The sequence below is a fragment of the Myripristis murdjan genome, chromosome 18 (assembly GCF_902150065.1).
Source record: "Myripristis murdjan chromosome 18, fMyrMur1.1, whole genome shotgun sequence".
Classification (NCBI taxonomy): domain Eukaryota; kingdom Metazoa; phylum Chordata; class Actinopteri; order Holocentriformes; family Holocentridae; genus Myripristis; species Myripristis murdjan.
Window position 1 is genome coordinate 5,836,679 of NC_043997.1, and position 12,641 is coordinate 5,849,319.

Below are 12,641 nucleotides of genomic sequence, written 5' to 3' on the forward strand. Positions count from 1 at the left end.
CTTGTTTCTATCACCCTGTGTCACAGACATTAAACTGGTCTAGTTTTGCTGCTGAAACTTTAATTTTACCCAAGATATTGATGCTCAGAGTTGGTCACAGAAAAAAATTGTTTTGAAGAAAAAACAAATTCTGGCTTCAGATTTTGACACCTGGGTTGTAAAACTGATTCGGTTGTGGTTTTGAACAGAACTCTAGTGTGTTTTGCAGCCCGGAAAATGTCATATGGCTATCTCTATTAGAAATGATGCTAAGAGGCCTTAAAAATGCTAGAAAAAAACGTGAATAAAAAAAAAAAAAAAGCACCAAATTTTTACTTACCCTTACATACTTTGTGGAGTTGTAACTAAGAAAATATGTTGAGGAAAAAATCGGGCTCATGAAGGAATTTGTTTTTTAATTGGTTGATTTTATATGAAATGACCCAATAGTATATTGTTGACATTATTCTAAAATAATTATATTGCATCAAAAGGCATAACACACACACAAACACACCAAGGTGTTAATGGTGTGTTGTAAGTTACCTGCACAAGAGTGTGTCAGAAGAAGAAAGACAACAGTGTGATGGAAAAGCGAGACACTGAAGACACTGAGCCGGCAGGGAAGGGCCAGTCCGTCCTTCGGGTGAAGCATCTTTCACATCTGAAAACTGACATAAACCATTTGTAAAGAGTGAAGTCACACGAGGGCCATATGGAAAGAAAAATATCTTGTCAGAGGTCATTTTACAAAATCCAATCCAACATGTACAAGCAAAAACAAGGGGGAAAAAACAAAGGGATGTAAAAACTAGACTAATTAACTATAAAATCACAGCTAACAGAAAAAAAACAAACCAAAAAATAAAATTATTACTAAGGGTTTATTAAAAATGTCACCCTGTATAATTACTCAAAGCCCGGGGCTGCTTAGAAATTAAGACTTCAAATTAGTTTCACAATAAAAATTAGAACATATTAATTAACAGAAGGATCTATCTATCTATCTATCTATCTATCTATCTATCTATCTATCATCAATAATAGACTTTTGGATCAGATTTTTTAAAGAAATTAACAGGCCCAGATACAAACGTGATCAATTAAAATCAGATCAATCCACAGTACCCACCAAATGGTGACTGTCACTCTACCTGGGGGCATCTACAGTCACCATTCTGGCTGAGGGAACAGAGGCACAGATCAGCAGCACCCTCTGCTGGTTCCTGCTATACTGTCATATCCGTCACCTCTGACAAATTCATTTAATGTTTAATGTTGTTCAATGGACTGTGAATCCAGAGGCGGCTTGGGTGACCCGTTCTCCAGATTTAATAATCTCTTGAATCTCTTGCCTCTAAAGTATGTATGACCTTCACTGTCAGTGAGAACGTCACAGTGTTTGAGTTTCACTTTCACCTGTTGCTTAAGAGTATAATATAGTATAATATTTACTTGTGAAATACAGTAATAAAATCATTTTTTAAATGCAGGCATGACAAGTAGCAAATTCATTTGAATGAAATGTTACAGGAAGGAAAAATTTCGGGTAGGAATTAAATGTATTTTAAAAAGCACACGTACCTCTTGTTGTATCGTGGAGTGGCTTCAGAGAGGCTCACCCAGGTGACAAAGAAAAAAGAAAAAAAAAAACACAGTGCACCCTCCCCTCACCTGGTCACCTGGGGTAATTTGTGCTTATGTTTATGGCTATTAGGCAGGCCTACTAGTCTGCCAGTGTTGTAAATGTGCACATCTTATTTTAAACACTATCAGCATGTTCAGTCCTGCCTGTTTACTTATAATTTAAAATCAGTGTGACCGTGCTTTTGAATGTGCTTGTAGTCCAGGTGACATTAGAGCTCTGGCAGGATTTTTGATGGCTAACGTTCATGTATTTTTGCACATTTTCTTACACCCACCGCAAATTGCAACCTGCTGTCACAAAACCAGAGATGAGCTGCACAGGAAGAGGAGGTCCTCCCCTCCATCAGATCTGAGCTGATGTTCAGTCTGACTCTCAGACAGTCAGCAGCAAGACAGCATGGAGGTCACAGCTGTCTGCCTCACACTCGGTGAGTACTGTCTCTCTCTCTTTACATTTTTCTGTGAGGTTCAGGTGCAATCAGTCGAAACAAAGCTCATCAGAATTTCAGATGCTGATACTTACAGCATCGCCATAATGTTTTACAGATCTCATACACTTTTTTGTGTATTGTTTTGTGTCTGGCTGTTGAAGCAACTGAGGATCTGTTTGAGTGCATTCTGTCACATTGCTGTGCATTACATTTGCATTTTAGGCCTCTGTCAGTGAATTTAAAATCTTTTGACTCTAACTTTGATGAAGCCTTTCTGCCAGAACAAGTAACAAGAAAGACGTTTTTGAGAACATCCATCAGAGTTCATGAGTATCTAAATTGCATTCTTACATTTCAGGTATTTTTCCTCACAAAATTACCAACATTTCAAGCCTTTAATATTAATGATTACAAGGCTGAGAGGTCAATAGATCTAACAAGCATGCAGCATCCCTACAGTGTGATGTTAGAAAGAAGTGAAACAGTGAGATAGATGGAAAAGCTATAATTTTCAGCATGAATATATTGTGCTTACAGCACAAAGACATTTATCTTCATATAACCATCTATGTCTGATATACATCTCTTTTCTTTTGGCTCTCCAGTGATGAATGTGTTGATGCTGCTGCTTGCACAAGTTCACCGTGGTTACTTTGCTCAGAACAGCAGTAAGTCGCTTTAAAATAACTTCTCACACAACTGACTTTTGGGGTTTTTTGCATTACGTTTATTCACTCAATTTTGAAATTTTGAACTAAGGGTGGCACTAGTAGAGGAAAGGTGATAGTGACACCAAAACTGAAAAGGTTCATTTTCTGGTAAGCATGAATACCTGGCAGTCCATCCATTACATTTACAGACATGTCATGTGCATGTCAAATGTTTGGGCTGAAGGTGGCGCTAGAAGAAAGCTCATAGGGTCACCACAATCAACAGGAGTCTTCCTTTGTGGAGCGTGGCTGCACCCACCAAATATCATGACATCAAGTTGTGACCAAATGTCATGAAAATCTGCTGAATAGATTTCAGGATATGTTGCATGAGGGCTGCACTAGAGGGAAGGTCATGTGGTCACTAAAACATGACAGGGTTCACCCTCTGAGGAGCATGAATGTGTTTATAAAATTTCACCATAATCTGCCCAAAAGATTCTGAGATAATGTATATAAGCCAGAATTGGGCCTGATAGTGGCACTAGATGGAATGATTATGTGGTCACCAGAAAGGACAGGGTTCATCTTCTGTGGAGCAGGAATGTGCTCACCACATGTTATGGCATGCCAGCCGATAAACTTTGAAATATATCAGTGAAGATTTGAAAAGGTGAACATATGGATCTTAGGCCCTACTAGCGGCATGGCAAAAATCCTCATCTTCATTAGAATCTGTCAATAATATATAGGATCTAGCCTGGAAAAACACAGTACCTTTAGTTAGTATTCATCACAGTTACACTACTTAGTGTTTTGTGCCTTTTGTTATTTTGTAGGCATCACTTCTCAAACAGTTTAGATTTAATTTGAGAACAAATATCATAATACAATATCTCTGGTTCTCTCTTTCTGACAGATCCAGCTTTGCTTCGTGTTTTTCCAGACCGACTGCAGCACTTTGAATACGAAGAAGTCTCGTTCAGTTGTGAGGAGCTTGATGGTTCTTCTGGATGGAGAGTTATGAGGATGACTAACAGAATAGTTAAGCTGTGTGCACCTGACTGGGAGACGTCAAATGAGGCCTCCTGCAGCATTGAAACTGCCTATCCGGTAGTAGACAGTGGAAAATACTGGTGTGAGAATGAAAAGGGACAGAGAAGCAACGCTGTCAGCATCACAGTCACTGGTATGTTTGTAGTTACTGAGGAGGTCAATCTATAGAGTTGAAGTTAAACTCATTTACAAGGGACTTTGGAGTTAATTAAGGATAGAATGAGCCATGTTAACATGATGGGAAGTCAATACCTATTACACTTATTTCTTCCACCTGAAATAACTCCAGATCCTATGTTTCGATTACTTAACAAAGGTACACTATATTACCAAAAGTATTCGCTCACCTGCCTTTACTCATACTATGAACTGAAGTGCCATCCCATTCCTAACCCATAGAGTTCAATATGATGTCGGTCCACCTTTTGCAGCTATTACAGCTTCAACTCTTCTGGGAAGACTGTCCACAAGGTTGAGGAGAGTGTTTCTAGGAATTTTTGACCATTCTTCCAAAAGCGCATTGGTGAGGTCACACACTGATGTTGGTCGAGAAGGCCTGGCTCTCAGTCTCCGCTCTAATTCATCCCAAAGGTGTTCTATCGGGTTCAGGTCAGGACTCTGTGCAGGCCAGTCAAGTTCATCCACACCAGACTCTGTCATCCATGTCTTTATGGACCTTGCTTTGTGCACTGGTGCACAGTCATGTTGGAAGAGGAAGGGGCCCGCTCCAAACTGTTCCCACAAGGTTGGGAGCATGGAATTGTCCAAAATGTTTTGGTATCCTGAAGCATTCAAAGTTCCTTTCACTGGAACTAAGGGGCCAAGCCCAGCTCCTGAAAAACAACCCCACACCATAATTCCTCCTCCACCAAATTTCACAGTCGGCACAATGCAGTCTGAAATGTACCGTTCTCCTGGCAACCTCCAAACTCAGACTCGTCCATCAGATTGCCAGACGGAGAAGCGTGATTCATCACTCCAGAGAACGCGTCTCCACTGCTCTAGAGGCCAGTGGCGGCATGCTTTACACCATTGCATCCGACGCTTTGCATTGCACTTGGTGATGTGTGGCTTGGCTGCAGCTGCTCGGCCATGGAAACCCATTCCATGAAGCTCTCTGCGTACTGTACTTGGGCTAATCTGAAGGTCACATGAAGTTTGTAGCTCTGTAGCAATTGACTGTGCAGAAAGTCGGCGACCTCTTTGCACTATGCGCTTCAGCATCCGCTGATCCCTCTCCGTCACTTTACGTGGCCTACCACTTCGTGGCTGAGTTGCTGTTGTTCCCAAACGCTTCCATTTTGTTATAATAGAGCTGACAGTTGACTGTGGAATATTTAGGAGCGAGGAAATTTCACGACTGGATTTGTTGCACAGGTGGCATCCTATGACAGTTCCACGCTGGAATTCACTGAGCTCCTGAGAGCGGCCCATTCTTTCACAAATGTCTTGTTTCACAGTCTGCATGCCTGAGTGCTTGACTTTATACACCTGTGGCCAGGCCAAGTGATTAGGACACCTGATTCTGATCATTTGAATGGGTGAGCGAATACTTTTGGTAATATAGTGTATTTAACTCAACAAAAAAATGTTACAAAACACATGTTGATCAGCTGGCTCAGTGATCCTGGAGAGTCCTGTCCTCCCTGTGATGGAGGGAAGTGATGTCACTCTGCGCTGTAAAACCAAGACGACTCCCTCCAGCCTCACAGCTGATTTCTATAAAGATGGCTTCCTCATCAGGAACAGCTCAACAGGAGAGATGACCATCCACAGTATCTCCAAGTCTGATGAAGGTTTCTACAAGTGCAGCATCTCAGACTCTGGAGAATCACCAGAGAGCTGGCTGGATGTTGGAGGTGAGATTTTATGAAAGTTATGAGCAGTAATTCCAGATCTAGGATCACAGAGAGCCTCTCAAGCCCATAGGGCCTAATGGACTTCCATGGGCTTTTCCATCACATGTATTCGTATAATTGTCTCAACTGTCCCTATAAAGGAAGTTTGGCTCATAGGGGCTGTGATCAAAACAGCCAAGGCAGCAGCAGCGAGGTCCATGAATGCATCACTTCCACCTTTGGCAGCTTACACACAGCAGCAGGCTGTTTGTCCTCAGTTACGCCCTGCCTCTCCCCATGTCCTTTTGTAGGGGCTCCTCCCATAAGGAAGTGCAGGCTTGCTGTGATTGAGTACATGAATGCAAACTGTCAGTAAGTTGAGACACAGATGTGATAGCGGGTGGAGTTATTAAGTACATATAAAGCTGAAGGATCCAATCAATAAATCTCTGTTTTGTCAACCAATAACTAAAATTATCAACATCCTATCTAAGGTACAAGTAAACCAATTTGTGCTGATTTTGTGCAGTCTATTATTTTGTAAGGATGGTCATCATTTTTCAGATGGTGGATATTTAATTTGAGAACAGATCCTAACATAACTCTATTATTCTTTCTCTCAGATGCAGCTTTTCTTAGTGTCAATCCAAACCGACTGCAGCTTTTCGAATACGAACCTGCCTCTTTTAATTGTGTGGGGCTCGGTGGCTCCTCTGGATGGAGAGTGATAAGGGAGATCAACAAAACAATAAAGAAATGTGCCCCTGAAGGGGAGCTGTCATCTGGAGCCTCCTGCACCGTGGAGAATGCCTACACAGCAGCAGACAGTGGGAAATACTGGTGTGAGAACGAGAAGGGAACGAGGAGCTTCACTGTCAACATCACTGTCACTGGTGTGTTGACAGTAACTAAAGAGTTTGATTGTAGTTATTCCATGTCTGTGTTGTCTGTTTTGGGTGAAAAAAGAAGCTACTTTTACAAATTTTTACCAGTTTACCAATATTCTGATGTATAATATGAATTTCATTGATAAAAATCAAGTTTACCATGAATTAAAATGCAACTAATGTTGATCAGGTGGCTCTGTGATCCTGGAGAGTCCTGTCCTCCCTGTGATGGAGGGAAGTGATGTCACTCTGCGCTGCAAAACCAAGATGACTCCCTCCAATCTCACAGCTGATTTCTATAAAGATGGCTTCCACTTTGGGAACGGTTCCACAGGAGAGACGACCATCCACAGTGTCTCCAAGTCTGATGAAGGTTTCTACAAGTGCAGCATCTCTGAAACTGAGGAGTCACCAGAGAGCTGGCTGGCTGTCAGAGGTGAGGATCAGTCCTTTCAAACAAAATTAAATCAATAATTTGCCTTTTGCATGGCCGTGTTTCCTGCAGATGATCAATGAGGCTGTGTACCTGCTAGTGTTGAGACCCGTTGTTTGATGCTTGGTAGAAAATCCATTCCTATAACACTTAAATGTAAGAACAAAAGTGTGACAGAAGCAAGAGCACTAATCCACCATCTACAGTCTCTGTAGTTTGTATGCATGCAAGACTGAAGGGAGGATTAAAATTTGCTTTCCCTTGCAGGTCGATATCAGAACGTTTCTGCACAGTGGAACTTCGCAAGCAGCGTGCCAGGTACTCCACATGGCTAATGTGGTTTTTGACTTCACAACAAAATCTCTAGTTTTTCCTGTAACGGCGAATTGGCACATTTATATTGCTTTTTTTGAATATTGCAGAATTAAAAGTGTAATTGTCTCAGTATGACAGTACACATTCTTTATTATCTTTCAGCACTTCATGAAGACACTGACAGCTCTGTTCATGTCTTCGTGATAAGGACTGCAGCCACCTGTTTATTGATGGCTGTGCTGCTGGTGATCGGGCTGCTTCACTGTGGGAAATGCAGAGGTGAAGCAACATTACAACACACTCGTATCTATCTGTTCAGAAATAGATATATGCTGTTATCTATTGTGCTGAATGTGTGTTCATTCCTCTATTGACTTTATAAGTTCCTCTCATAAAGGGTCAAACAGGTCAGTGATGTACTGTGTCTGTAACAGGAAATTAAGATTCTCATAGGTTAAGTCAGATTTAGATTTAGATTTTTTTAACTGCACCAGTTTTTCTCAGGTGTGTCTATATATTGATACATGCAAAGCGTCCATATGAGCCCTCTGCAGAATAACCACAGCGTCTCTACGCCTCTCTGAATAGAGTCTGAGGGTTTGTCTTAGCGCTCTAACAGTTCAGACCACGTTGACCCTGAGCTGGGGACAAGTGCACTGTTTTGGATGCTGATATTAACTGAAACTGTCTGAAATGTGTCCTGCAGCAAGATCTCACACGTCAGGACAAGCGGCACTATGAGAAAGACCAAACAGTACAGAGACTGATGAACCTCCTGCAGAGGAGCTGCACAAATGAGATGAACTTCAACAATCAGCCTGATCTGTTCTGCTGTTTCCTCTTCAGCCGAGGAAAAGACCAGCTGCCACCCACATGAAAAGATATTTAGTTTAGGGTTAAGTATCAAATTGTTTAGTTGTCATTCACTGCCAGCACTGATAAACACATTAAAAGCTTAAAAAAGTTAAAACTTAACAATAATTACGCATACTTTTGTAAAAATTTTGTACTGAATTATATTATACTGAAAATAAACTATTCCTCATTTTGTTGAGAAGCTTTAAAGCCCCTCTGGGACTCAATTTCTTTGGCTCTGTACCCACCAGAACACCCAGCATTTTTAGACAAATATGATCATTTATTGACACATTTACATTTTTTTATTATTATTATTATTTACAGTGATGCCACTTTTCATTTTTTTTTAATTACATGATTTCACATCACATGAAGCTGATGTCACACTGCAATCATCATAATCGCTGGGAACAAATACAAAATAAAATAAAGTAAATAAGTTCAGCATTCAAAAGTCATCATATAAAGACACTGAAAGCATCACAGAGTTTAACTTCTGTTGTAAATAATAATCATATTTGCTGTTTCTGAAACTGAAACACAAATGCTGGGAGTGTGGACAAGAAATTCCAACATTAAACTACATGAGCAGCCTGTTAACACATTATTACTTTCTGATGCATGATACTTGTTGCTGTAATGTTAAATAGATAATGTGAAGAGAGATGAACATGCAGTTGAATTCAGTGTTTTTAATAATTCTGGTAAGTTCTGTGATTCTTAACTGACCATGTGTTACTGATCACTGATCACTAAATCTGTTGACCTCCTGCTCTCAGCCCTTCAGCACGATGTCTTCCTCCTGAGGAAGGTGAGAGTCAGCTCTTCCCTCAGTGACCTCAGTGTTCCCGCTGCTTTGCTTTTCTCTCCATCTAATGCGTTCAGGAATCCTCCACATCCAATTTCTGCTTATTTGAATGTTTGTTTGTTTTTTTATTTCTCCTGATCAAATTTCTCCTAATTCCAATGATTTCTGGATTACTCCACATCAAATTTCTAAACATTAGAATTTTGTTGGGGATTCTCCTGATCCAGTTTCTCCTAATTTGAAAGGTTTGGGATTAGTTCACATCCATTTCCTCCTCACTGAAATCATTTTGGGATTCCTCCAGATTCACTTGCTGCTCACAGGGATAGTTTTGATATTCCTCTGCTTCTCTCTTGTGTAAATCCATGTGGGATTTCTCCTGCTGCTCGGTGAGTTCATCATGACTTTCCAGAGGTTTTACCCTCTGTTCTTCCTTTGCCTGAGACTCTGTCTCTTTCTTGAGCTGTGGGTTTTCTCTCTCTGCTACTTCTTTCTGCATTTTGAGGTCGGCTCTCTGTGTTGCTTTGCTCTTCTCTGCCTGAAGCTTCCTCTCTGTCTCATCCTTCTGTTTCTTTTTCTCCTCCAAGTTAACACTGATTTGTTCTTCCTTTGCTTCCATCTTCTTTTCTATAATTCCTGTACTTTCAGCCTCTTTGCTCAGCAGTGCTTTCTCTGTCTTCTGTTGTTGTTTCTCAGGTTCTCTATTTCTCCTCTCCTGATCTGTCTTGGCCTCTAAACAGAGCGTTTGAAAAGCCTCTAAAAAGTGTTTGTCTTTGTCTTCGAGGTCTGTCTTGTCCCTCTCCCTCTCTGTTGTTTCTTTATCCACTGACTTCATCTTCCTCTCGTTCTCATCCCTCTGTCTCTCTGTCTCCTCTCTCTGGTTCTCCACTTCCTGCTGTCCTCTTGATTTATCAGATTTCTCTTCCACACACTTCTGTTCATTCTCTGACTTTTCAGTTGCTTCCTCTGGTTTTGTCTTAATTCTTGCACTATCCTTGTATTTGCTCTGAAATGGTTTGTCTTTCCTCTGTTGCTGTTTCTCAGGCTCTCTATTTCTCCTCTCCTGATCATTCTTGGCCTCTAAGCCAATCCTTTTGTCCTCATCTTTCTCTTTATCTGCATCCTCTTTATGCATTTCACAGCCTGTTTTGTCTCTCTCGCTCTCTGTTGTTTCCTTTATCACTGACTTTATCTTCCTTACCTTCTCATACCTCCCCCTTCCCATCTCTTCATTCTGTTGCTTTGCTTTAAGTTTTGTCTCTTTCTTTTTTAGATCCTTCTTTTCCTTTCTTTCTGTCGTGAGCTGCTTTCTGTCTTGTTTAGGTTCTGCCTTGTCCTGACTGTTGTTCAGATCCATGTTTTCCTCTGAAAGATTTTTGTCTTTGTCTTCCAGGTCTGTCTTGTCCCTCTCCCTCTCTGTTATTTCTTTATCCACTGACTTCATCTGCATTTCATTTTCATCCCTCTGTCTCTCTGTCTCCTCTCTCTGGTTGTCCACTTCCCTCTGCTGTCCTGTTGGTTTGTCAGATTTCTCTTCCACACACTTCTGTTCGTTCTCTGACTTTCTTGTCTCTTCTTCGTGTTTTGTCTGTTTCTTGTCTGGATCATTCTCAGTCTCTCTTTCTGACATTAGCTCATCTCTTTCTCCTTCTTCCATCGGAACCAGAATTTCATTGTTTGTTTCTCTTTCTACAACAAATGTCTCTCTGTCTCTTTCTCCTTCCATCTTAAACTGAGGATCTGGGTCTTCATTTAAAAATCCTTTCTTCTCTTCTTCTTCTCCTTCCTCGTGGTGCATCTTCGTCTCTGTGTGCAAACAGAGACAGGGGACAATGGAAGTTAATGTGATTGCAACGTTGCAAAGAAAAGGTATCAAACCAAAGACAAGCCAAGGTGAAGCTAAAACATTTGACCTGCTTCACAGGGAGGAATTACAGTTTGCTACATGATATACAGTGTACAACAAGAAACACTGACCATTAAGTTATTATTATAACTTCACGCCACTATAACCTTTGAAGAACTGTGAACTTGGTATTAAGACTTGGGGCAATAATTTGGGACTCACTTGTTTTGTTCCGTCTGCATTTCCACACAACAAAGACAACAGCAACAACACACAGGAAGACAACAGACAAGCCGATGGCGACAGGAACAGCAGGGTTAGAGGGAACCATGAAGAAATCATCTGAAATGATAAAACACAGAACATGACATTTATATGAAACTAAACATTGGCTGTTTCAAGCTAATACATGACCCATTTTACAGTTTATAAATCATTTCGGACCTGGGACGTGGATGTGTGTGTCCCTGCTCTGGTTGATGCTGAGCTGCTGAACCCTGCAGGTGAAGCTGTTGCTGTGGCTCTTCTCCACAGTCACTCTGCTGCTGACAGTATAGAGGCCATCAGGACCTCTGACTGTCTCTGGAGCTCCAGCAGAGAGGAGCTTTCCCTCAGCGTCCAGCCAAAACAGCTCAGGCTCTGGGTACCAGCCTTTACTTTCACACTCTAAAACCACTCCACTGCTGCTTTTGCTCGTGTGGATGACAGGAGAGGAGGCAGTACCTGATGAGGAGGGAGACAAGGAGGGATTTCAAACAATATTTTCAGTGGAAAATGAAAAACGATTCATGACACAGCAAACATTTGAGAGAACTAAAAATCAGACTATCTAAGGATGAACACTTGCAGATCTCCACATTAAATCTATCACAAAGAACTCACATTTGCAAACCATGCTCTTCAGTCAATAAGATGGGGATAAGTTGTAATGTAGGAACCAATCAGAGTTTAGTTCCTTAAATAGGAACCAATCGTTGCCAAGTCAGATGTTCAGCCCAGAACATAAACAGTGTTTGACTTCTGAGGCAATTATGTGCAGCAGTAGTTACTCGTGGTTCAGTATGCTGCTGTTTGCTTGCTTATTATTGGAAATATGATTGAGTTTAATGGACACTAAGAAGTCTGTGGAAAATAAATGGACCGGCCGCAGTTGTCACGGCTAACGTAAATATTTAAAGATTTATTAACACAAATAACCAAAAAAACATTCTAAAGTTATGAGGTGTGTAAATATGTAATGTCAGTGTGTCTGCAGATGGATGAGTGGAAAATGGTGAGTGAGGGGTGTTATATGAGAGAAACAAAACCTAACCAGGCCAACGTCAACCAAACAAGAAACATGGTGCCTTCAGGGTGGATGAGAGGGAGGAAGAGAGAATGAGAGGGGGCCTTTTAACCCCTGGGAGGCTGATCAGGTGCTCCCAGTTAGGCTAACAAGTCTCCGCCCACCAGCAACCTGCAACACAGGAAACACACACAACAAACAGGGAGAAACACACACACACCCAGCAGGCCCTGCTAGGCAGGAGGCCGTCACCCCCCCTCCATAGGAAAGGGGTTCCAACCCCGGAACCACAAGTAAACAATAAACTACCAGTAAAGTAAATACTTACAAATTATCCATAAGTCATTGCAAAAAATATTTTTCCTCAAAAACAAACAAACAAACAAACAAACAAACAACTAACCTGACGTTTGTCACCCACTGGTGCAACTCAAACCTTGTAACCATACCCCTTCCCCCTCAGCAACCTGGTACCAGTAAGAAGCGAATTAAGAGGGAGAAGGTGAAGCACAAGAAAGAGACACACAGATGACATACATTGTCACACATTGGTTATTACTAATAAGGAGCTCTGGACAACGTGTCTGCCACGACGTTGTCAGAACCTT

General features: G+C 41.3%; 2 protein-coding genes across 2 annotated transcripts; one reads left to right on the forward strand and one right to left on the reverse strand.

The window, feature by feature from the left end:
• Positions 1–2,023: 2,023 nt before the first annotated feature.
• Positions 2,024–8,266, forward strand: LOC115377054 (Fc receptor-like protein 5). The gene is made up of 9 exons (XM_030076907.1): positions 2,024–2,054; positions 2,663–2,725; positions 3,627–3,896; positions 5,377–5,622; positions 6,225–6,494; positions 6,679–6,924; positions 7,189–7,239; positions 7,399–7,515; positions 7,943–8,266. Exons 1-9 carry the CDS (start codon positions 2,024–2,026, stop codon positions 7,975–7,977), a joined length of 1,329 nt encoding a protein of 442 aa, XP_029932767.1. The 3' UTR covers positions 7,978–8,266.
• A 222-nt stretch (positions 8,267–8,488) lies between these two features.
• Positions 8,489–11,240, reverse strand: LOC115376876 (trichohyalin-like). Its single transcript, XM_030076692.1, has 3 exons — positions 11,193–11,240; positions 10,971–11,090; positions 8,489–10,708 (listed from the first exon to the last, which is right to left on the reverse strand). Exons 2-3 carry the CDS (start codon positions 11,077–11,079, stop codon positions 9,156–9,158), a joined length of 1,662 nt encoding a protein of 553 aa, XP_029932552.1. The 5' UTR covers positions 11,080–11,090; positions 11,193–11,240; the 3' UTR covers positions 8,489–9,155.
• Positions 11,241–12,641: the final 1,401 nt, after the last annotated feature.

Excerpts from the sequence above, each read along its gene's own strand:
- LOC115376876 (XM_030076692.1), bottom strand. The coding sequence starts at position 11,079 with ATGGTTCCCTCTAACCCTGCTGTTCCTGTCGCCATCGGCTTGTCTGTT. Across the intron at positions 10,709-10,970 it reads ATGCAGACGGAACAAAACAA|AGACGAAGATGCACCACGAG; the intron begins GTGAGTCCCAAA and ends GTTTGCACACAG.
- LOC115377054 (XM_030076907.1), top strand. The coding sequence starts at position 2,024 with ATGGAGGTCACAGCTGTCTGCCTCACACTCG. Across the intron at positions 2,055-2,662 it reads AGCTGTCTGCCTCACACTCG|TGATGAATGTGTTGATGCTG; the intron begins GTGAGTACTGTC and ends TTGGCTCTCCAG. Across the intron at positions 3,897-5,376 it reads TGTCAGCATCACAGTCACTG|CTGGCTCAGTGATCCTGGAG; the intron begins GTATGTTTGTAG and ends CATGTTGATCAG.